We start from the raw sequence: 21,142 nt of genomic DNA, 5'->3' as shown, positions 1-21,142 counted from the left end.
CTGGGATCTGCACCACCCTGGGAATGGAGCAACATCTCCCGGGGACATTGTCCTGGGGGGCTGCACCATCCTGGCACTGGAGGAGCATCCTGGGGTGGCAAACAGGTTACAAACCCTGCCCACCCTCTGCCACCCTCCCTCCATCAGCTCCTGGTTGAGCTCCAGCGCCTGCTCAACCATTTCCATAGCCCTGGGGGGGTGCACCACCCCAGGGATGGTGGCCACGAAGCTCCAGGGCTGTGCATTGTCCCAGAGATGGGGCAGCACCATCCCACCCACCCTGCAGCCACGTCCTGCCCCCAGAATCCCCACCAGGGCACCATCCCAGCCCCAACCAGCCTGGAGGTGCCACCCCCCCATCAGTGCCCTGCCCCAGAGTGAGGAGAGCCAGTCCTGAGGGGAGGATGAGGCTTTATTAAATTAATTTTGGGTACATCCAGCGTGGCTCAGCCCCCAGGGTCAGGCTGGGGAGCCTGGGGTGATGTAGCCCAAAATGCCGAGTTCCAGGGTGCAGTTTAGGGGTATCCCTAACCTCCAGCTGGCCATCCTGGAGGATTTGGAGAGGCAATCTTGCAGGGAATGAGGAAACACAGAGTTTAAATTAAATACAGCGGAGCAACCCACCCAGAAGGAAACTCAAAATGAAGAAAGGATCCCAGAGCAAACCTGAGAATTTGGGTGGGCTGTGAGGGTGCAACAGAACTTGGTGGTTCTTCACTCTGAAAAAGGGTGCAAAAAATCCACACAAACATGTAAAAAACTCAGCGTCAGCCTGGGGTGATGTAACCCAAAATGCTGAGTCCCAGGTTGCAGTTTGGGGGAGTCCCTAAGGTCCAGCTGGACATCCTGGAGGAATTGGAGAGGGAATCTTGCAGGGAATGGGGAAACACTGAGTTTAAATTAAATAGCAGGTGGGTTCCTGCAGGCAACCCACCCAGGAGGAAACTCAAAATGAAGCAAGGATCCCAGAGCAAACATGAGAATTTGGGTGGGCTGTGAGACAACAAAGCTTGGTGGTTCTTCACTCTGAAAAAGGGGTGCAAAAAATCCACACAAACACGTGAAAAACCCACGGGGAGACGGGGAAGCATCAGGACAGGGTGGGATGAGGGGGAACAATGGGGTCCTGGCAGGAAGGAGCCACCAGAAGGTTCTGTCACTCGTCCCCCGAGGAGCAGGGCTGCTGCTGGGCTGTGAGGCTCAGGACATCCTCGCCCAGAGCAGGGGACGCGGGGCTCAGCTGCTTCCCCCTGAGGCTGCCATCCCCCAGCTTGGTGGCACTGCCATCCCCAGGGCTGGGTATCTGCGCTGGCACCACCCCCGAGGGCTCCGAGGGGGTTTCCTGTGCCGGGGCCGTGCTGGAGGTGCCGTTCAGCAGCTCCTCGGTGAACTCGGGCAGCTCCTCCGGGCTGGGCGGGCGGCGCAGCCCGTTGTGAGCCCGGAGCTCACCCTCCGGGGCCTCCTGCACCGTGGGCTCCTCCTCGCTGGAGGAGGACAAGGAGGAGCCTTCCTCCTCATCCCGGGACAGCTCGGGGTCTTCCTCTGCATCCCGGGGCAGTTTGGGGTGTTCCGCTGCATCCCGGCAGAACTCGGGGTGTTCCTCTGCATCCCGGGAGAGTTTGGAGCCTTCCTCTGCATCCCAGGGGAGCTCAGAGTCTTCCTCTGCATCCTTGGACAGCTGAGAACCCTCCCGAGCATCCCGGGAGAGTTTGGAGCCTTCTTCTGCATCCCGGGACAGCTCAGAGCCTTCCTCTCCATCCTGGGAGAACTCGGGGTCTTCCTCTGCATCCCTGGGGAGTTTGGGGTGTTCCTCCGCATCCTGGGGGAGCTTGGGGTGTTCCTCTGCATCCCGGGAGAGCTTGGAGCCTTCTTCTGCATCCCGGGACAGCTCGGGGTGTTTTCCTGCATCCCGGGACAGCTCTGAGCCTTCCTCCTCATCTCGGGACAGCTCGGGACCTTCCTCTGCCTCTTGAGAGAGTTTGGAGTCTTCTTCTGCATCCCAGGGGAGCTCGGGGTGTTCCTCTGCATCCTGTGAGAACTCGGGGTGTTCCTCTGCATCCCGGGAGAGCTTGGGGTGTTCTCCTTCACCCTGGAAGAGCTCAGAGTCTTCCTCTGCATCCCGGGAGAGTTTGGAGCCTTCCTCTGCATCCCAGGGGAGCTCAGAGCCTTCCTCTGCATCCTTGGAGAGTTGAGAACCTTCCCGAGCATCCCGGGAGAGTTTGGAGTCTTCTTCTGCATCCTGGGAGAGCTGAGAGCCTTCTTCTGCATCCTGGGAGAGCTTGGGGTGTTCCTCTGCATCCCGGGACAGATCAGAGCCTTCCTCTGCATCCCGGGACACCTCAGGGTCTTCCTCTGCATGCCGGGAGAGTTCAGGGCGTTCTCCTCCATCCCAGGACAGCTCTCTCGTGCCAGGACCCTGCCCAGCCTCTGCCACCCTCTCGCCCATCAGCTCCTGGTTGAACTCCAGCGCCTGCTCAACGATTTCCAGAATCCCCGAGGCTTCCATGATCTCCACGGGCAGCTCGGCTGTGTCAGGGATGTCTGGGGTCACCTCTGGAGAACCTCCCTGCCCCAGGCTCCCACTGCCCAGGGCTCCCTCCTCCTCCGTGCCTGGCTGCTCTTCCAGGGGCTGCTCTGCTCCATCAGGCCCTGCCTGGGCCTGGAGCTCTGCTCTGGCCTTGCTTGGGTCATGGGGAGCCATGCTGGGCTCATCCTCATCCTCATCTTCCTCCTCCTCCTGCCCTGCCAGCCCCGGGGTCCTGGCATCCCCCTCCAGCTCAGCTGTGCTGCGGAGCTCCTCATGTGGATCTTCTGGGTGCTCTGGTCCCTGCCACGCTGTGGCACCCTGGGCTGGCTCACCAGAACCTCCTGATGATGGTCCCACCACCCCAAAGCAGCTGGGGTCTTCTTCTGGGCCTTCCTCCAGCTCAGCAGTGCCCTCCTCATCCTCTGGCACCTCAGGTTCCTCAGTGGGCACCTCCATACCATCATCTAGATCAGCAGCCAGATCTTCTGGGTGCTCTTCTGCAGAGCCTGTGGCACCCTGGGCTGGCTCACCAGAACCTCCTGATGATGGTCCCACCACCCCCACAGAGCTGGGGTCTTCTTCTGGGCCTTCCTCCAGCTCAGCTGTGCTGTGGAGCTCCTCATGTGGATCTTCTGGGTGCTCTGGTCCCTGCCACGCTGTGGCACCCTGGGCTGGCTCACCAGAACCTCCTGATGATGGTCCCACCACCCCAAGGCAGTTTGGATCTTCTTCTGGGCCTTCCTCCAGCTCAGCAGTGCCCTCCTCATGCTCAGGCACCTCAGTGGGCACCTCCATACCCTCATCTGCTCCTGCAGCCAGCACCTCCAGGTGCTCTGTGCCCTCCTCTGGCCCTGCAGATGCTTCCCCAGGAGCCCCCAGACCATCTTGGCCGCCTTCAGCTGCGTCCACTTGAATTTCTTCAAAGTCCTCGGGGATCTCGGCTTCCTCTGAGCTGGACACCTCTTGGCTGGGAGCAGAGACCATGAAATAGCCTTCCTCTTCTTCAGCCTCCTCTTCCTCCTCTTCTGGCACGCTGGCAGTTGGTGGCTGGTCCCTCCCTTGGCCCTGCTGGGCTGTGGCACACACGGGAGCTGTGCCCGTGGTGTCCTTGCCCTCGGGAGGGTCTGGGCTGGGTGTCCCCATCAGCATCTCCTCCTGGTAGAGGTGCAGGGGGGTGCTGTCGGGCAGGGTGTCCTCCAGCTCCACCCTCCTGCCCGTGCCCACTGCCAGCTCTGGGGTTCTTGGGGTCTCCTCCAGTGCCCCCTCACCTGGCACCTGCCCCGGTGCCACCAGCCCTGAGCTCTCCAGTTGTGTGGGTTCTGCGTCTCTGGGGCTCTCCTCCAGTGCCCACTCAGCACTGGCACCTGGCACTTGCCCCAGTGCCACCAGCCCTGAGCTCTCCAGTTCCCCCAGCTCAGTGGGTTCTGTGTCTCTGGTGGTTTCCTCCAGTGCCCACTCACCTGGCACCTGCCCAGGTGCCACCAGCCCTGAGCTCTCCAATTCTGGGGCCTCTGTGTCTCTGGGGGTCTCCTCCAGTGCCCACTCAGCACTGGCACCTGGCACTTGCCCCAGTGCCACCAGCTCTGCCAGCTCTGGATCTCTGGTGGCTTCCTCCAATGCCCACTCGCTGTTCTCACCTGGCACCTGCCCTGGTGCCACCAGCTCTGAGCTCTCCAGCTCTGCCAGCTCTGTGTCTCTGGGGGTCTCCTCTAATGCCCACTCAGTGCTGGCACCTGGCGCCTGCCCCAGCTCCCCTGGAGCCTCTGCCAGCTCCTGGCTGTGCCCAGGGGCACCAGGAGGGGTTGGCACAGGCTGTGCCACGCTGCCCAGCTGTGCCAGCTCAGCCTGTGCCAGCGCCTGCTGCTGCCTCATCTCCTGCCTCCTGGCATCTCCTTCATCATCCTCCTGGGCCTCCTCCAGCTCTGCTGGCCCTGTGCCACCTCTCTGCTCCCTTTCCAGCCTTCCTGCACTGCTCAGCGTGTCACCTGCCCAGGCTGGCTGTCCTGGTCCCTCAGTGTCCCCTGCTGTCACCTCCCAGGGCTCTTGGGCACTGCCATGGTCACCCTCCTGTGCCCAGGGCTCCTCTCCCGGCTCCAGCTCCTCCTGTTCCTCCTCCTCTCCTTCCTGCAGCTCCTCAGGCTCCTCTGGGGCTCTGCTGTCCCCCTCCAGGGTCTCACCTGCCTCTCCAGCCCCATGGTCTTCTCCTGCCCCATGGTCTTCTCCTATCTTGGAGCCTTCTCCTTCCCCAAGATCTTCTCCTGCCCCAAGAAATTCTGCCCCAAGATCTTCTCCTGCCTCAGAGCCTTCTCCTATCTTGGAGCCTTCTCCTGCCCCAAGATCTTCTCCCGCCCCATGCTCTTCTCCTGGCTTGCAGTCTTCTCGTGCCTCATGGTCTCCTGCCCCAAGAACTTCTGCCTCAGAGCCTTCTCCTGCCCCAAGATCTTCTGCCCCAATAACTTCTCCTGCCCCATGGACTTCTCCTGCCCCAAAATCTTCTCCTGTCCCAGAGTCTTCTCCTGCCTCAAGATATTCTGCCCCAAGATCTTCTCCTGCCTCATGGTCTCCTGCCCCAAGATCTTCTCCTGCTCCACGGTCTTCTCCTGCCATGGGGTCCTGTCCCACCCCGTGATCCTCCTCTCCCAGCACCTCCCTGCTGGCCTCTCCCTTTTCCCCCTCCCCATCTCCCCCTCTGCCTGTCCCCTCCCCTGCCCCAGCATCTCCTCCAGCTCCCGTGGGAGGCTCCTCTGCTGGGATGGCCTCAGGGGCACCTGAGGGCTCCTGCTCCGGGCACAGCTCCTGCTCCCTTCCCTGCTCTGCAGCCAGGTCCACCTCACACCTGGGCATTTTGTGCTGCTCAGCCCTTTCCTGCCCTGCATCAGCAAAGTCCTGCTCCAGGTGACCTTCTGTGGGCAGAGCCAGGTGGCTTTGAACGAGGACAGCACCAGCAGCTTCCACTTCTCTGTGGGGACATTTCTCCTCTTGCACATCTGTTCCTTCCTGCTGGACATCTCCCTTCTCCTCCTCCTCATCCTCGGAGGGGTGTGAAGGCTCCGTGCTGGGGGTTTGTGTCCTTTGCTCCTCTGGCTTTTCCCAGCTGCTCTCTGTCTGCCCAGGCAGATCCTCATCCCCTTCCTGGGCCTCCATTTCTGCATCCCTTGGGCTCAGCACAGCAGGGACCTCTTCCTCTTCCTCTTCTTCCTCTTCCTCCCATGCTCCCAGATCTTCCTGGCTCCCCAAGGGAGGGTCCACGCTTGGTGGGGATGGAGCTGTGTCCTGCAGGGTGCTGCTCTCCTTAGCCAGCCCCTGGAGCATCACCTCCCCAACCTTCTCCTCATCCTCAGATCCCTCCTGCCCTTCCCCAGGCCCCTCTGGCACAGCCTTGGTGGGGAAAACAGGGCTGGGAGCACGGACATCCCACGTGGAGCTGGCTGTGGGCTCCTCTTGGGGCTGAGCATCATCTCCCATCTCCTTGAGGGCGTCCTCCAGTGCCTCGCTGACCAGCTGGGCCGGGTACTGCAGCCTGTGGGCATCTCCCAGGGGCTGCAGGCTGGCACTGCCACTGTCCCCAGAGGCTCTGGGCAGGGCACACTCCATCCCTGGGCTCATTGCTGCCTCATCTCCTCCTGGCCAGGCTGGACCTTCCACCCCAGAGCTCTCCTGCTCGGGGGAGAGGGCAAGGGAGGCTCTGCCTGCCTGGGGTGGGCTGGGTGTGAGAGCCCCCAGCCCCCTCACCCTGCTGGTGGCGCTGCCATGGAGGGCTGGGGTGATTTCCTGGAGCTCCCTGGTGCTTTGGGGTGTCAGGGTGGCACTTTGGGGGTGTTTGGTCACCCTGGGGAAGGGGGTGCAGGGCAGCACCCGCCTGGCCTCGGGGCTCGCTGGCGATGCTTTGCTGCCGCTCAGCTCCAGTTTGAGATCTGAAAAGAGCAAGGAGGAACCGTGAGCCTCTCCCAGCCCTGCCCTGGCTCCCTCTCAATGCCCCCTCTCCTATTTTTAACCAGCTCCTTCTTGGAAAGTGGGAAATTCCTCCCTCCCGATGCTGCTGCTCCCGGGGGATTTGTGCCCAGCTGTCGCAGACATCTTTTATGAAAAATCCTTTCCTTAGGATTTTTTCTCCTGAGAAGCTGGGAGGCCTCAGGAACAAAATGCAAACAATGGTTATCTGCTGCTGTGGAATGCAACAGGTGCATCTGTGATTAGCCCATGTTGATTGTTTCTAATTAATGGCCAATCACAGTCAGCTGGCTCAGACTCTCTGTCCCAGCCACAAACCTTTGTTATTCATTCTTTCTTTTCCTATTCTTAGCCAGCCTGCTGATGAAATCCTTTCTTCTATTCTTTTAGTATAGTTTTAATATGAAATATATAATAAAATAATAAATCAAGCCCTCTGAAACATGGAGCCAGATCCTCGTCTCTTCCCTCATCCCCTATGAACTCCATCACACCCAGCTGCAGCCACAAGTGTGCAGGTGACAAAGCTTTCCTTGGGATTTTCATTTTTTTTTTTTTTTGTTTGGTTTGTTTTGAGGAAAAAGGAAATGCTCAGCTTGTTAGCACAGCCCTCCGTCCTGTGCTGCCCTTCCCATGAAAGGAAGGGAATTAAAAACGAGGCAAAGGAGCAGATAAGGCTGGTGAAGGAGCAGATAAGGCTTATCTGGGCTGTGAGCCCCGTGCCAAGAGCCCCCTGGACGCTGTTCACACCTTCCTATCGCTGCCAGGAAAATGCAGGGAAATGTGTCTGAATCCACATTTAAACACATTTAAACTCCCCCCAGGAAAATGCAGGGAAATGTGTCCGAATCCACATTTAAACACATTTAAACTCCCCCCAGGAAAATGCAGGGAAATGTGTCCGAATCCACATTTAAAAATATCTAACCTCTCCAGGAAAATGTGTCTGAATCCACATTTAAACACATCTAACCTCCCCAGGAACATGTGGCTAAATCCACATTTAAACACATGCAAACTTCCCCAGGAAAATGTGTCTAAATCCACATTTAAACACATGTAACCTCCCCCAGGAAAATGTGTCCAAATTCACATTTAACCTCTCCAGGAAAATGCAGGGAAATGTGTCTGAATCCACGTTTAAACACATCTAACCCCCACCAGGAAAATGTGTCCAAATTCACATTTAAACCCCCCAGGAAAATGTGTCTAAATCCACATTTACACACATTTGAACCCCTCCCCAGGAAAATGTGTGTAAATCCACATCTAACCCTCCCCAAGAAAATGTGTCTGAATCCACATTTAAATGCATTTAAACCTCCCCAGAAAAACGCAGGGAAATGTGCCTAAATTCACATTTAAACACATTTAAGCCCCCCAGGAAAAGGTGCCTAAATCCACATTTAAACACATCTGACCCCCACCAGGAAAAATTGTCTGAATCCACATTTAAACCCATTTAACTCCTCAGGAAAAGGTGCCTAAATCCACATTTAAACCCATTTAACCCTTCAGGAAAAGGCGCCTAAATCCACATTTAAACCCATTTAACCCCCCCAGGAAAAGGCGCCTAAATCCACATTTAAACCCAATTTAACTCCCCAGGAAAAGGTGCCTAAATCCACATTTAAACCCATTTAACTCCCCAGGAGAAGGTGCCTGAATCCACATTTAAACACATCTGACCCCCACCAGGAAAAATTGTCTGAATCCACATTTAAACTCATTTAATTCCCCAGAAAAAGGTGCCTAAATCCACATTTAAACCCATTTAAGCCCCCCCAGGAAAAGGTGCCTAAATCCACATTTGAACCCATTAAACCCCCCCCCCCCCCCAGGAAAATTTGTCTAAATCCACATTTAAATCCATTTAACCCTTCAGGAAAAGGTGCCTAAATCCATATTTAAACCCATTTATGCCCTCCAGGAAAAGGTGTCTAAATCCACATTTAAACACATCTGACCCCCACCAGGAAAAATTGTCTGAATCCACATTTAAACCCATTTAACTCCCCAGGAAAAGGTGCCTAAATCCACATTTAAACCCATTTAACCCTTCAGGAAAAGGTGCCTAAATCCATATTTAAACCCATTTATGCCCTCCAGGAAAAGGTGCCTAAATCCACATTTAAACACATCTGACCCCCACCAGGAAAAATTGTCTGAATCCACATTTAAACCCATTTAACTCCTCAGGAAAAGGTGCCTAAATCCACATTTAAACCCATTTAACTCCCCAGGAAAAGGTGCCTAAATCCACATTTAAACCCATTCAACCCTTCAAGAAAACGTGCCTAAATCCACATTTAAACCCATTTAACCCTTCAGGAAAAGGTGCCTAAATCCACATTTAAACCCATTTAAGCCTTCAGGAAATATGCATAAATCCACATTTAAACCCATTTAACCCCCCAGGGGTGGCACCGGGGGTCCCTTACCTCTCAGCCCGTTTGTCACCCTGAATTCCCCGGCGGGCACCTGCAGGCGGCTGCTCTCGGCTTCCAGCAGCGTCCTGGGGGAGAGCAGAGGGGCTGGGGGTGCTGCAGGGGGGTCCCTGGGCACCCCGGCGTGGGGAAACTGAGGCACGGCTGCCTGTGATGCTATGGACACAGGGCAGGTAAACTGAGGCACGGCTGGTTCTGCTGGACACAGGGCGGGTAAACTGAGGCACGGCTGGTTCCGCTGCTCTGGGCACAGGGGGCATCAGGGTGGGTAAACTGAGGCGCAGGTGCTTGTGGCATCAGGGCAGGTAAAACTGAGGCACAGCTGGATGTGTTTCTATGGATACAGGGCGGGTAAACTGAGGCACAGCTGGATGTGTTTCTATGGATACAGGGCAGGTAAACTGAGGCACGGCTGGTTCCGCTGCTCTGGGCACAGAGGGCATCAGGGTGGGTAAACTGAGGCACGGCTGCCTGTGCTGTTCTGGACAGTGTCAGGGTGGGTAAACTGAGGCACAGCTGCTTCTGCTGCTATGGACACAGGGGGCATCAGGGTGGGTAAACTGAGGCACGGCTGCCTGTGCTGCTCTGGTGCTCTGAACACAGGGTGTGAGGGTGGGTAAACTGAGGCACGGCTGGATGTGCTTCTATGGACACAGGGCATCAGGGTGGGTAAACTGAGGCACGGGAGTTGTGCTGCTCTGGACACAGGGCAGGGAAACTGAGGCACGGGTGCTTGAGGTGCTCTGGACACAGGGCGGGTAAACTGAGGCACGGCTGGTTCTGCTGGACACAGGGCAGGTAAACTGAGGCACGGCCGGTTCCGCTGCTATGACCCAGGTTATCAGGACAGGTAAACTGAGGCACGGCTGCATGTGCTGCTCTGGACACAGGGCAGGTAAACTGAGGCACGGCTGCTTCTGCTGGACACAGAGTGGGGAAACTGAGGCATGGCTGAATGTGCTGCTCTGGACACAGGGTGGGGAAACTGAGGCACGGCTGGTTCTGCTGCTCTGGACAGTGTCAGGGCAGGTAAACTGAGGCACCACTGCCTGTGCTACTCTGGACACAGAGTGTGCGTGTGGGTAAACTGAGGCACGGCTGGATGTGCTGCTCTGGACACAGGGCGGGTAAACTGAGGCACGGCCGGTTCCGCCGCCCTGGCACGGCTCGCTGCGGAGCCCGAAGGAGCCCCCCTGGCTGCCGTGCCCCCTGCCCTCCCCCCGCGGCCCGGATTAGTGTCCCCGCACGGTGACATCACGCTCGGCCGCGCAGGGCCAGCCCCATTCTCATGCTAATCGTGCCCACGGCCCCTCTGTGCGGGGCCATCTGGAAGGAAGGGCCGCTCGGGGGGCACGGGGCCGTCCCTGCGGTGCCACCTGTGCCCAGCCGGGGCTCACCTGTAGGTCGCCACTTCCAGGCTCAGGGACATCTTGAGGTGCATCAGCTGCTGCCTGTCCTCCAGCACCCGCGCGATCTGCACCCGCAGGCTCTGCTGCTCCTGCTCCAGGGCCTCCATGGCCAGCTGTGGGCACCACAGGGGGGTCAGGGGGCGGTCAGGGTCACCCCCAGCCCTGGCGGAGCCCCCCTGGTCCCTGCGGGGTTCGGGATCCCCGCAGGATGCTCAGGGATGAGCCCGGAGCTCAATTTAGCACCGGGGGCTGAGGATGGGGGAGAAGAGCAGGGGATGGGATGAGGGAGGAAAGGCCGGGCTGATCGGGAAAGAAACAACTCCATGGCTCTGCTGCTCCTGCTCCAGGGCCTCCGTGGCCAGCTGTGGCACCACAGGGGGGGTCAGGGTCACCCCCAGCCCTGCCTGAGTCCCCCTGAGCCCTGCGGGATTCGGGATCCCCGCAGGATGCTCAAGGATGAGCCTGGAGTTCATTTTAGCACCGGGGGCTGCGGATGGGGGAGAAAAGGGAGGAAAGGCTGGGCTGATTCATGGCCAGGTGGAAAAGAAACAACTTCATGGGCAGCTGCAGGCACCACAGGGGGGGTCACGGTCACCCCCGGCCCTTCCTGACCTCCACCGGTCCCCGCGGGGTTCGGGATCCCCGCAGGATGCTCAGGGATGAGCCCGGAGCTCATTTTAGCACCAGGGGCTGAGGATGAGGGAAATGAGCAGGGCTGAAAGGGGACTGGAAGAGGGAGGAAAGGCCGGGCTGATTCACAGCGAGGGAAAGAACCAACTCCATGGGCACGGTCACCCCCAGCCCTGGCCGAACCCCGCGGACCTGGGCAGGGCTTGGTGGCTCCGCTGATCCCCGCAGGATGCTCAGGGATGAGCCCCGGAGCTCATTTTAGCCCCGGGGGCTGAGGATGAGGGACATGAGCAGGGCTGAAAGGGGACGGGAAGAGGGAGGAAAGGCCGGGCTGATTCACAGCCAGCGTGGGAAAGAAATAACTTTCATTAGAGCAGCGGAGGCGGCGGCATCCTCTGCCCCGGGACACCCAGGGCTGCTCCCAGCAGCTGGAACAAAGGGAGACCCTTCCCCGGGCGGTGGTGACGCCGCTCCCGGTATTTCCAGCCCGTTCCGCCTCCTCCTCCCTGCGCTGAATGGCTTTTGCAGCTGTCGGGTCGCAGCTGCAGCGAACTCGGAGGGAGTTTTTGGGAGTTTGTCCTTCCCGCACACCGGGGGCTGCGGCTGCCCCGGGATCCGCACCCCGAACGCGGGCAGGGGGCTGGGGGAGCCCCCGGTGGCTGCTGCTGCTCCGCTGCAGTTTGGTGACCCCGGGTCTCTGTTGTCCCCAGGGACAGAGATGTCCCCAAGCCGCTTTGAGATGTCCCCGAGCCGCTTTGCTCTTCCTCCTGCCCTCCCCAGCTTCCTCTGAGCTCATCCAGGGCTGCCTCTCTCCCTTCCCTGGGGCTTGCTCGCTCTGTTCGCCTCCCCCCCATCCATCTCTCGCATCTCTTTGCTCAGGGTCGTGCCCTGTGTGCCCACCCAGCACCCCCAGCCCCTCTGCTGTCCCCTCCCCTGGGGATTTTTCACTCGCCTGGAACTTTTCCGCCTCCCCGCGCTGCTCCTGCCACTGCCGCGCCAGGCTCTCCTCCAGCATCTCCTTGCGAGCTTTGAGCCCCGCCAGGTCCTTCTCCAGGTGCTGCAGCTGCAGCTGGCTCTGCTGGTTGTCCTCCACCGCCTTCCACAGGTTCTCCTTGGCCTGGCACAGGGAACCTTCCAGCTGAGCCACCTCTGCCTTGTAGGTCTCCACCGCCCCTTTCCAGATCTCCGAGAGCCTCTTGGAGTAATCCTCCACCTCCACGGGCTGCAGGGCCACGGGGGCACAGCGGAAACTCTCCAGGCTGTGCGAGAAAGTGGCGATCTCCTGGTCCAGCCCCGCTTTCTCCTCCTCGTGCACCTCCAGCAGGGCTTCCACCTCCTTCTCCAGCTGCGCGGCTCTCTCCTTGAGCCAGATCTGCGCTCTCCTCTCCTCCTCCAGCTCCTTCCTGCTCAAGGACAGCTCCTTCTTGGCTGCTTCTCGGGCTGCCTGCTCCTTCTGGCACCTGCTTCTCACCTGCTGCACCTCCTCGTAGAGGTTGTCCCTGGCCAGCTCGGCCGTGCATTTGTCCCTGAAGGCGACATCCAGCGCATCCCGCAGCGCTCGCAGCTCCTCCTCGTACTTGGCCCTCCACGATTCCCCCGCCCGGGCGCTCTTGCTGCTCTGGATTTCAGCTCGCAGCACCTCGTTCTCCTCCTCCAGGAACTTCACGCGGGCCAGGTAGGCCTCCAGGCGCTTGTTGAGGTCCCACATCTGCAGCGATTCCTCTCCCAGGGCTCTGGGCCCCGCCAAACTCTCCGTGCTCAGCATGGCCATCATGGGAGGATGAGGAGGGGAGAAGCGGAGCGGGGAAGGCGGGGAGGGAAGCAGAGAGTGCCGGCGAGCAGCGGGGAGCGCAGCTATTCATACCCTGCCTGCCGAGTGGGAGGCCCCCGAGACCCGGACGAGCAGCCGCATTTAACCCTTGCACAGCCGAGCCCACGTGGGCTCCACGCTGGGCTCGGATTTCCCGGCCATGAGGAAGAGCATGGTGCCGCTTCCCACTTCCAAGCCCTCAATCAGGAGGGTGATTTGAGGGCTTGGATCCTCTCCCTAAAGCCCGAGGGCCGTGCCAGGGAGCTGGAGGGCTGCCCTGGGGCTCGGCGAGGAGTTTGGGAGGTGTCCAAGGGCGCTTGGCAGATGCCCAGCCCGGCTGCATCATCCCTCGGTGGTGGCTTGTGTTGGGGAAGATGAAACAGGAAAGCCTTATAAATATGATTGTCTGGCAAAAAAAAAAATTTTTTTGAGAATATAGAAACTATAAGTGAGATTGAAATTAAAGCAAGCTTTGAGATCCTTTAATTACTGAACACCTGGAAAACAATGGTGTGGCTGGACTGAAGGTGATCCCCTTTTGATGGAACAACACCCTCTGCTTGCAGACAGCTCCAAGGCTCAGAGCAGACCCTGCCAGTTTGGCAGAAGGGTTCCAAAGAGGAGTTTTTAGGGTTTAAAACTACTCCAAAGAGGAATTTTTGGGGTTTCCACAGAGCAGTTTTTAGGCTTAGCAGAAGAGGTGCAAAGAGGAGTTTTTAGGGTTTTAAATGCAACACAGTATGGTGATGTAATGATTCTTACAGGCTGTATGGAAATGCTATAGGATTTGTATCTTGTACTGGATTGGTTAGTGAGAATTAGAATATTCAGCACGGAAGATTTATGGTATTGTAACGGGAACTTCACTCTCTTATCCTTTTTACTCTCTTACCCTTTTACTCTTGTGTGCTTTTACACTCTTACCCTCTTATCCTCTCACCCTCTCTACCCCTCTCTTCTCTCAGTCCTGCTCTGAGCTGTGGCTGGGCCCTGCACTTGGCCCTTTGCAATGAACCCCAAATCCCAGCAGGGCCCTGCACCCCTGCCCTTTGCAATGAACCCCAAATCCCAGCAGGGCCCTGCACTCAGGCCCTTTGCAATAAACCCCAAATCCCAGCAGGGCCCTGCACCCAGGCCCTGTGCAATAAACCCCGAATTCCACGCCCTGGCTTCAGAGATCTCTCTTCTTTCTCCATCCTACAGGCTTGTGAGCCCCGTGCTCCCCCAAAACTCAGGGGGCTCGGAGCCCCAGAGGAGGCCCCCGAGGGTCTCACAGCCCCTTGATATAGATATATATCAAAGTTCATGTTGGGTCTGATAAATCTGTATTAATTCAGACGCTTTGGATTTACAGATAAATCAGGTAGTTCCACCATCATCTTCAAGTAAGAAATAAAATAAAGAGACAAAAACAATATAAATAACGTAAAAAGAAATCATTAAAAACCACCCCTTTTGAGTTCCTGTTCAAATCAATAATCAAAAATATTGGTTCCCTGTCCTAACTTCAGAGAACCTGGTAATTTTTGTTAGGATTTGCATTTTTGATTCTATGACAAGTTAAAAGACCAGATTCCTTAAAAGTCTCTGAAGCTTCATGAAACACAGAGAACATTTATTTCTTTGATCCATTGGCACATTTCTCTCACAGCCCTGGCGAGGTGATGGCTGCACTGAGGACATCTCTGGGCAGGTCCCTGCATCCATCCTATGGAAATCCCTCTGCAGAGCATCCAGCTGTGCCCAGCTGTGTCCAGCTGTGATCTTCCCTCTTCTCCAGATGTGCAAGAGCCCAACGGGAGCAGCTTCTCCGAAACTTGGTTTCCGTCAGAGCTTCCACTGACGGGGTCCAGCAGTCCCGGTTGGATATTTTTAATATTTATATATTTTTTTTTGTTTTTCTCTCTTTATTTACCCCAGATGACTTCTCTGGGGGAAGGGCAGCGCGCTGGCGAGGGGCGGAGATTCACAATTTCAAACTCTGAGGTTTTTGGCGAACAAAAGGAGCAGAGAAATGAGGAGAATATCGCTGGGGGAGAGACTTGCCAGCATTTTCTCCCTGGAGACGGTGATTTTTCCCACCGGGAGGGTCCTCAGCAGGGCAAGGAGGACAGGAATGTCTCTTCCCTACAGGGACAGGCTTCTGGAAAAACAAGCAACAAGACAAGCAACAGTCCCCTCTGCTGGCAAAGCATCTCCAGCATCGTCCGGGGGCTGCTGGGGACAGGAGAGCAGCAGCAGCAGCAGCCCCAGGAGGGTCATGGTTGTCCCCTGGGAGGGTCGGGGTTATCCCTGGTGCCTGGAGCGGGGATGGAAAGGGGATGAGCCGGCTCGGGGGTCCCCAAGGGCATCATCAACTTTCCGGCTCATCTCCGGCCAGACATCCTGTCTGGCTCCTCGGCCCGGCTCTGGTTTGCCTCTCACAGCCAAGATTGGAACGCTGTTAAGGAGCCCAGGGAGGGCTGAGGTTGGAGGATCGATCTGGGGTCTCGCTGAGGTGATGCCGTGTGCTTGTCGCAGATGTCTTCTATGGAAAATCCTTTCTTCGGGATTTTTCCTCCTGAGAAGCTGAAAGGCCTCAGGAACAAAATGTAAACATTTATTATCTGCTGCTGTGGAATGCAACAGGTGCATCTGGGATTGGTCTCATGTGGTTGTTTCTAATTAATGGCCAATCACAGTCAGCTGGCTTGGACAGAGAGCCTGAGACACAAGCCTTTGTTATCATTCTTTCTTTTTCTATTCTTAGCCAGCCTTCTGATGAAATCCTTTCTTCTATTCTTGTAGTACAGTTTTAAGATAATATATATAGTAAATTTATAAATCAAGCCTTCTGAAACATGGAGTCAGATCCTCGTCTCTTCTCCAATCTGAAAACCCCTGTGAACACTGTCACACATGTTTTTATCTTCCTCCTCCTCATTTCCCATAGCACATCTGCTCCAGGGCTGCCCTTCCTCGCTGCCTGCCTGCTCCCACTTTCCTCCTCTTCCCACCTGGCATGTCCAGGAGCCCCCAAAACTGCTGCAAAAAGGCTCCCAGTGCTCCTGGCGGGGAAGGAGTGAGAAATTCCTTCCTCCCTGGCCTTATCACCCTCTTCCTCCTCCTCCTGCCTTTTGGGGTGCCTGGCCCCTCTGTCTGAGCCAGCAGCAGGGTTCAGCAGGATGGGCCAAACCCTGCAGCCCAGGGAGGGCTCAGGATACCCCAGGATGGGGATTTTGTTGTCCCTGGGGGATGTCTGAGCTCAGGATACCCCAGGATGAAGATGTTGGTGTCCCTGGGGGATGTCTGAGCTCAGGATGCCCCAGGATGGAGATGTTGGTGTCCTTGGGGGATGTCTGAGCTCAGGATGCCCCAGGATGAAGATGTTGGTGTCCTTGGGGGATGTCTGAGCTCAGGATACCCCAGGATGGGGATTTTGGTGCCCCTGAGGATGTTTGAGTTCAGGATGCCTCAGCATGGGGTTTTTTGTGTCCCTGGGGGATGTCTGAGCTCAGGATACCCCAGGATGGGGATGACTGGATCCCTGGGGGATATCTGAGCTCAGGATACCCCAGGATGGAGATGTTGGTGCCCTTGGGGGATATTTGAGTTCAGGATCCCCAGGATAGGGATGCCCCTGTCACTGGGAGATGTTTGAGTTCAGGATGCCCCAGGATGGGGATGTTGGTGTCCCTGGGGGATGCTGGGGATCAGGGTGCCCCAGGATGGGAATGTCCCTGTCCCTGGGGAATATTTGAGCTCAGGATACCCCAGGATGAGGATGTTGGTTGTCCCTGGGGAATGGGATGTCTGTTCCCCTGAGAGGTTCTTGGGGTCAGAACCCCCTGGGAACAGGATGTTTGTCCCTGTGGAGTGCTCAGGTGGCCATTCAGCAGTGGCACAGCTTTGTAGGAATGTGCTCTTTGTTGGTGGAGTGACAAAACTAACTTTTGTTCCTTTTTGTTCCTTGTTTTTGTTCCTTTTGTTCCTTTAAAAAGGAAAGAAGCCCAGAAGTTTCTATTTTTGATTAGGTGAAAAAGGCATCTCATAGGACTGGGGGACTTCAAACTTCAGGATAGCTAATTGGACAGGAGCTAAAAATTTTGTTTGGGCAATTTACTAGAAAAAGAAGAGAACAAAGAAAGTAATTGCTTTTGTGAGGTGTTTTACTAGGGGCAGGAGGGCTTCTTGTACTTGGATTGGTTTTTCTCTGTAAAGAGTTTGTTATTTTGCCTTTTTAATAAAACCTTTTTGTTCCCAGCACTGCCACAGAAGCCATTTTGCTGATTTGATGCCTCCTAAGGTAGCTGAGATATCTTGGGTGTGAAATAGATCTCCAAGAGATTATGAGACTCCTGTTCCTGGATTTGTGGGGGTGGCAGTCTGGGGGTGCCCTGCAGCCCCAGGTGGAAGCTGGCATGTGCCTGGCACGGGGCGCATGGCACAGGGTGCATGGCACGGGCTGGGACATGACTCTGAGCAGGGCTGGAGGAGCAGGGGGAGGAGGAGGAAGCACAGCTGGGCACTGAGGTCCTTCCAGCCTGAACACAGCTGGGGCTGGGGGGGCTGGGTGTGCCTGTGGGGGTCCCCCGTGCCTTTCCATGCCCTGGCTGATGGAGAGGGCTGAGCCAGAGCACCTCCAGAGCTGCAGGAAGGGATGGGGATCCTCTGGGGTGTCCCCTGCTCCTGCCTGCTCTTCTTCCTTCTCTCCTGCCCTCTTCTCTCCCTTCTTTCCTGCCCCTTCCAGCAGCTGGGTGTCCTGTGGGGGTCTCCTGTGCCTTTCCATGCCCTGGCTGCTGGGATTGGGCTGCTTGGCTGGGGGGGCTGAGCCCCAGCATCTGCAGAGCTGCAGGAATGGATGGGGATCCTCTGGGGGGTCTAACAGGGGCTGTGCCCTTCTCCTGCCCACTCCTCTCCTGTAAGAGCCAAGATGAGAGATGCAGGACTCCAGGCAGCTCTCCAAAATGCAGTTTATTGTATTCAAGGTGTCACAGCAGTCCAGGGTCATGGGTGACAGAGCTGCGCCTACAGCTGTCAGCTCCAAAAGACCCATGTCCCTCATTCAGGCTCTTACTGATGGTGCCCCACGTTGGGCGCCACTCTTTGAGCCAAAATGAGAGATGTGGGACTCCAGGGGCTCTTCAAAATGCAGTTTATTGTATCCAAGGTGTTACAGCAGTCCAGGGTCGTGGGTGACAGAGCTGTGCCTACAACTGTCAGATCCAGAAGACCCATGTCCCTCATTCAGGCTCTTGCTGATGGTGTCCCACGTTGGGCACCTCCTGGGCTGGGACTGGGGAGTTCTGCCCCACAAAGTGCAGTTCTGTGGGTGGTGCCCATTGGGGCAGGATGGCACCCCATGGGCTGGGACTGGAGAGCCCTGTGCCACAGCCCTGTGCCACACAGTTCTGTGGGTGGTGCCCATCTGGAGCGGGATGGCACCTCATGGGCTGGGATTGGGGAGATGGAGCTGGGGCAGCCCTGGGGGTTCAGCCCTGAATGTCCCAGTGCCCGTCCTGGCATGGCTGTGGGCACTGTGTGTGAGCATGAGAGTGAGAGTGAGTGTCCAGCCCTGTGGTGTGAGAGTGAGAGTGAGTGAGTGAGTGAGTGAGTGTGTCCAGCACTGTGAGTGTGTGAGTGTCCAAGCAGTGCGGTGTGAGAGTGAGTGTGAGTGTGATTGTCCAGCCCTGTGAGTGTGAGTGTCCAACCCCATGGTGTGAGTGTGAATGCCCACCCCCATGCTGTGAGTGTGTGTCAATGTCCAGACCCATGCTGCGAGTGTGAGTGTGTGTGCAAGTGTGTGAGTGTGAGTGTCCAGCCCTGTGCTGTGAGTGTGAATGTGAGTGTGAGTTCTCAGCCCCGTGCTGTGAGTGAGTGTGAGTGTCAATGTCTAGCCCCATGCTGAGTGTGAGTGTGAGTGCCTAGCCCCATGCTGTGAGTGTGTGAATATGAGTGTGAGTGTGATTCCCATCCCCATGCTGTGAGTGTGAATGTGAGTGTGATTCCCACCCCGTGCTGTGAGAGTGTGAATGTGAGTGTGTGTGTGAGTGATTCCCATCCCTATGCTGTGAGTGTGAGTGTGATTCCCATCCCATGCTGTCAGTGTGAGTGTGAGTGTGTGAGTGTAAGTGTGAGTGTGATTCCCATCCCATCCTGTCAGTGTGAGTGTGAGTGTGATTCCCATCCTGTGCTGTGAGTGTGAGTGTGTGTGAGTGTGAGTGATTCCCATCCCAGTGCTGTGTGAGTGAGTGTGATTCCCATCCCGTGCTGTGTGAGTGTGAGTGTGTGATTCTCACCCCCTGCTGTGAGTGTGTGTGAGCGTGAGTGAGTGTGATTCCCATCCCCGTGCTGTGAGTGTGAGTGTGTGTAAGTGTGAGTGTGATTCCCATGCCTGTGCTGTGACTGTGTGTGTGAGTGTGAGTGTGATTCCCATCCCGTGCTGTGAGTGTCACTGTGAATGTGAGTGTGATTCCCATCCCTGTGCTGCGAGTGTGAGTGTGAGTGTGATTCCCATCCCCGTGCTGCGAGTGTGAGTGTGAGTGTGAGTGCAATTCCCACCCCGCGCTGTGAGTGTGAGTGTGAGTGCAATTCCCATCCCCGTGCTGCGAGTGTGAGTGTAATTCCCACCCCGCGCTGTGAGTGTGAGTGCAATTTCCATCCCCACGCTGTGTGTGTGTGTGAGTGTGAGTGTGAGTGTGTGAGTGTGATTCCCATCCCCGTGCTGCGAGTGTGAGTGTGAGTGCAATTCCATCCCCGCGCTGTGAGTGTGAGTGTGTGAGTGTGAGTGTGAGTGTGTGAGTGTGATTCCCATCCCCGTGCTGCGAGTGTGAGTGTGAGTGTGAGTGTAATTCCCACCCCGCGCTGTGAGTGTGAGTGTGAGTGTAATTCCCACCCCGCGCTGTGAGTGTGAGTGCAATTCCCATCCTGCGCTGTGAGTGTGAATGTGTGAGTGTCAGTGTATGAGTGTGAGTGTGAGTGCAATTCCCATCCCGCGCTGTGAGTGTGAGTGTGTGAGTGTGAGTGTGAGTGTGAGTGCAATTCCCATCCTGCGCTGTGAGTGTGAATGTGTGAGTGTGAGTGTATGAGTGTGAGTGTGAGTGCAATTCCCATCCCGCGCTGTGAGTGTGAGTGTGTGAGTGTGAAGTGTGTGAGTGTGAGTGTGAGTGCAATTCCCATCACCCCCTGGCCATTCCCCCCTCCCCGGAGCTGCAGCGCTGCCGGTGCCGCCTCTGCCGCCCGCAATTACTTCCCAGGGTGTCAAATGATTAATTCAGCTCAGGAGCGGAGCTGAGGCTTTCTGCAAACTCACCCGAGCAATTCCCTGGCAGCTCCGCGCCGCCCCCCCGGCCGGGGAATGCTCCGTGCCAGGCAAACTTTCGGCGAGATCTGCTTTAAAAAACCCTCGGTGCCAGCTGGGTGCTGCCCCTTTGCCAGCGGGCTGTGCCAGCTGCCCACCAGACCCCACCGGTGCCCAGGTCCCCAAAATTCCTGCAGGACTGAGGATTTGAGGCATTGCAGCCTAAAGATGCACCAATGATCCTGGCCCTGCCGCAGATGCGGGTAAACTGAGGCACTGCGAGTGCTGTGCTGTGCTGTGCCAGCTCGGCTCTGGCTGCTCCCACAACAAAAGGGGTTCGTGGATGTCCCTTAGAGGGGTTTGTGATGTCCCTTAGAGGGGTTTGTGATGTCCCTTAGAGGGGTTTGTGGATGTCCCTTAAAGGGGTTTGTGATGTCCCTTAAAGGGGTTTGTGGTGTCCCTTAGAGGGGTTTGTGGTGTCCCTTAGAGGGGTTTGTGATGTCCCTTAGAGGGGTTTGTGGATGTCCCTTAAAGGGGTTTGTGATGTCCCTCAGAGGGGTTTGTGATGTCCCTCAGAGGGGTTTGTGGGGGCTGGCAAAGCCCTCGGACTCCTCCACCCACCTCGGCCCCGCAGCAAAAGGGGTTTTACATGACAAAGCCTCTGCTGGATACCGGGACCCCCGCCCGCCGCCCCCTTCCCATCCAGCCGAAGCTGCCAAATCCCAGGAATCGCCACCCCAAGGGCATTCCCGAGCCACGGAGGGGTCTGTGGGGAGGACACCCCCATTCTCTGCTCCCCAATTCTGCTGCATCGGGTTAACACCGGGCTGAGCATCCTCCTCATCCTCCTCATCCTCCTCATTCTCCTCTCGTGCGGGCTTTGCCAGCTGCCAGGAGGGAGGGACGGGGAGGGACGAGCAGCCTGCCAACACGGTAGTATCTTTTTTTTTTTTTTTCCTTCTCCTTCTTAATTAGGGGAAGGAATAAATATAAAAGGAGGAGGGAAAGGGGAAGGGAAAAAAAGCAAAAAAAAAAAAAAAAAAGCGGAGTGGAGGACACGGACACACACACACACAGAGAAGGCTCTTT

At 56.8% G+C, this 21,142-nt stretch overlaps 1 protein-coding gene across 1 annotated transcript; it reads right to left on the bottom strand.

Annotated features, from left to right (window-relative positions):
• Positions 1-443: 443 nt before the first annotated feature.
• LOC131569530 (nestin-like) lies at positions 444-12,741 on the bottom strand. Its single transcript, XM_058821737.1, has 11 exons — positions 11,917-12,741; positions 10,323-10,447; positions 8,920-8,993; positions 5,119-6,441; positions 4,943-4,983; positions 4,805-4,894; positions 4,261-4,753; positions 3,838-3,987; positions 3,317-3,750; positions 2,377-2,977; positions 444-1,506 (listed from the first exon to the last, which is right to left on the bottom strand). The coding sequence occupies exons 1-11, from the start codon at positions 12,736-12,738 to the stop codon at positions 1,157-1,159; spliced, it is 4,503 nt and encodes a 1,500-aa protein (XP_058677720.1). The 5' UTR covers positions 12,739-12,741; the 3' UTR covers positions 444-1,156.
• Positions 12,742-21,142: the final 8,401 nt, after the last annotated feature.

Source organism: Ammospiza caudacuta, chromosome 30, assembly GCF_027887145.1.
Source record: "Ammospiza caudacuta isolate bAmmCau1 chromosome 30, bAmmCau1.pri, whole genome shotgun sequence".
In the NCBI taxonomy this organism is placed as follows: Eukaryota; Metazoa; Chordata; class Aves; order Passeriformes; family Passerellidae; genus Ammospiza; species Ammospiza caudacuta.
This window is presented reverse-complemented; position numbering and strand designations above follow the sequence as displayed.

Coding starts and splice junctions, on each gene's coding strand:
- LOC131569530 (XM_058821737.1), bottom strand. CDS start 12,738: ATGATGGCCATGCTGAGCACGGAGAGTTTGGCGGGGCCCAGAGCCCTG. Junction 10,448..11,916: donor GGGAGGCGGAAAAGTTCCAG/GCGAGTGAAAAA, acceptor TGGTGCCCACAG/CTGGCCATGGAGGCCCTGGA. Junction 3,988..4,260: donor GGAGCTGGGGCAGGCGCCAG/GTGCCAGCACTG, acceptor GGCAGGTGCCAG/GTGAGTGGGCACTGGAGGAA.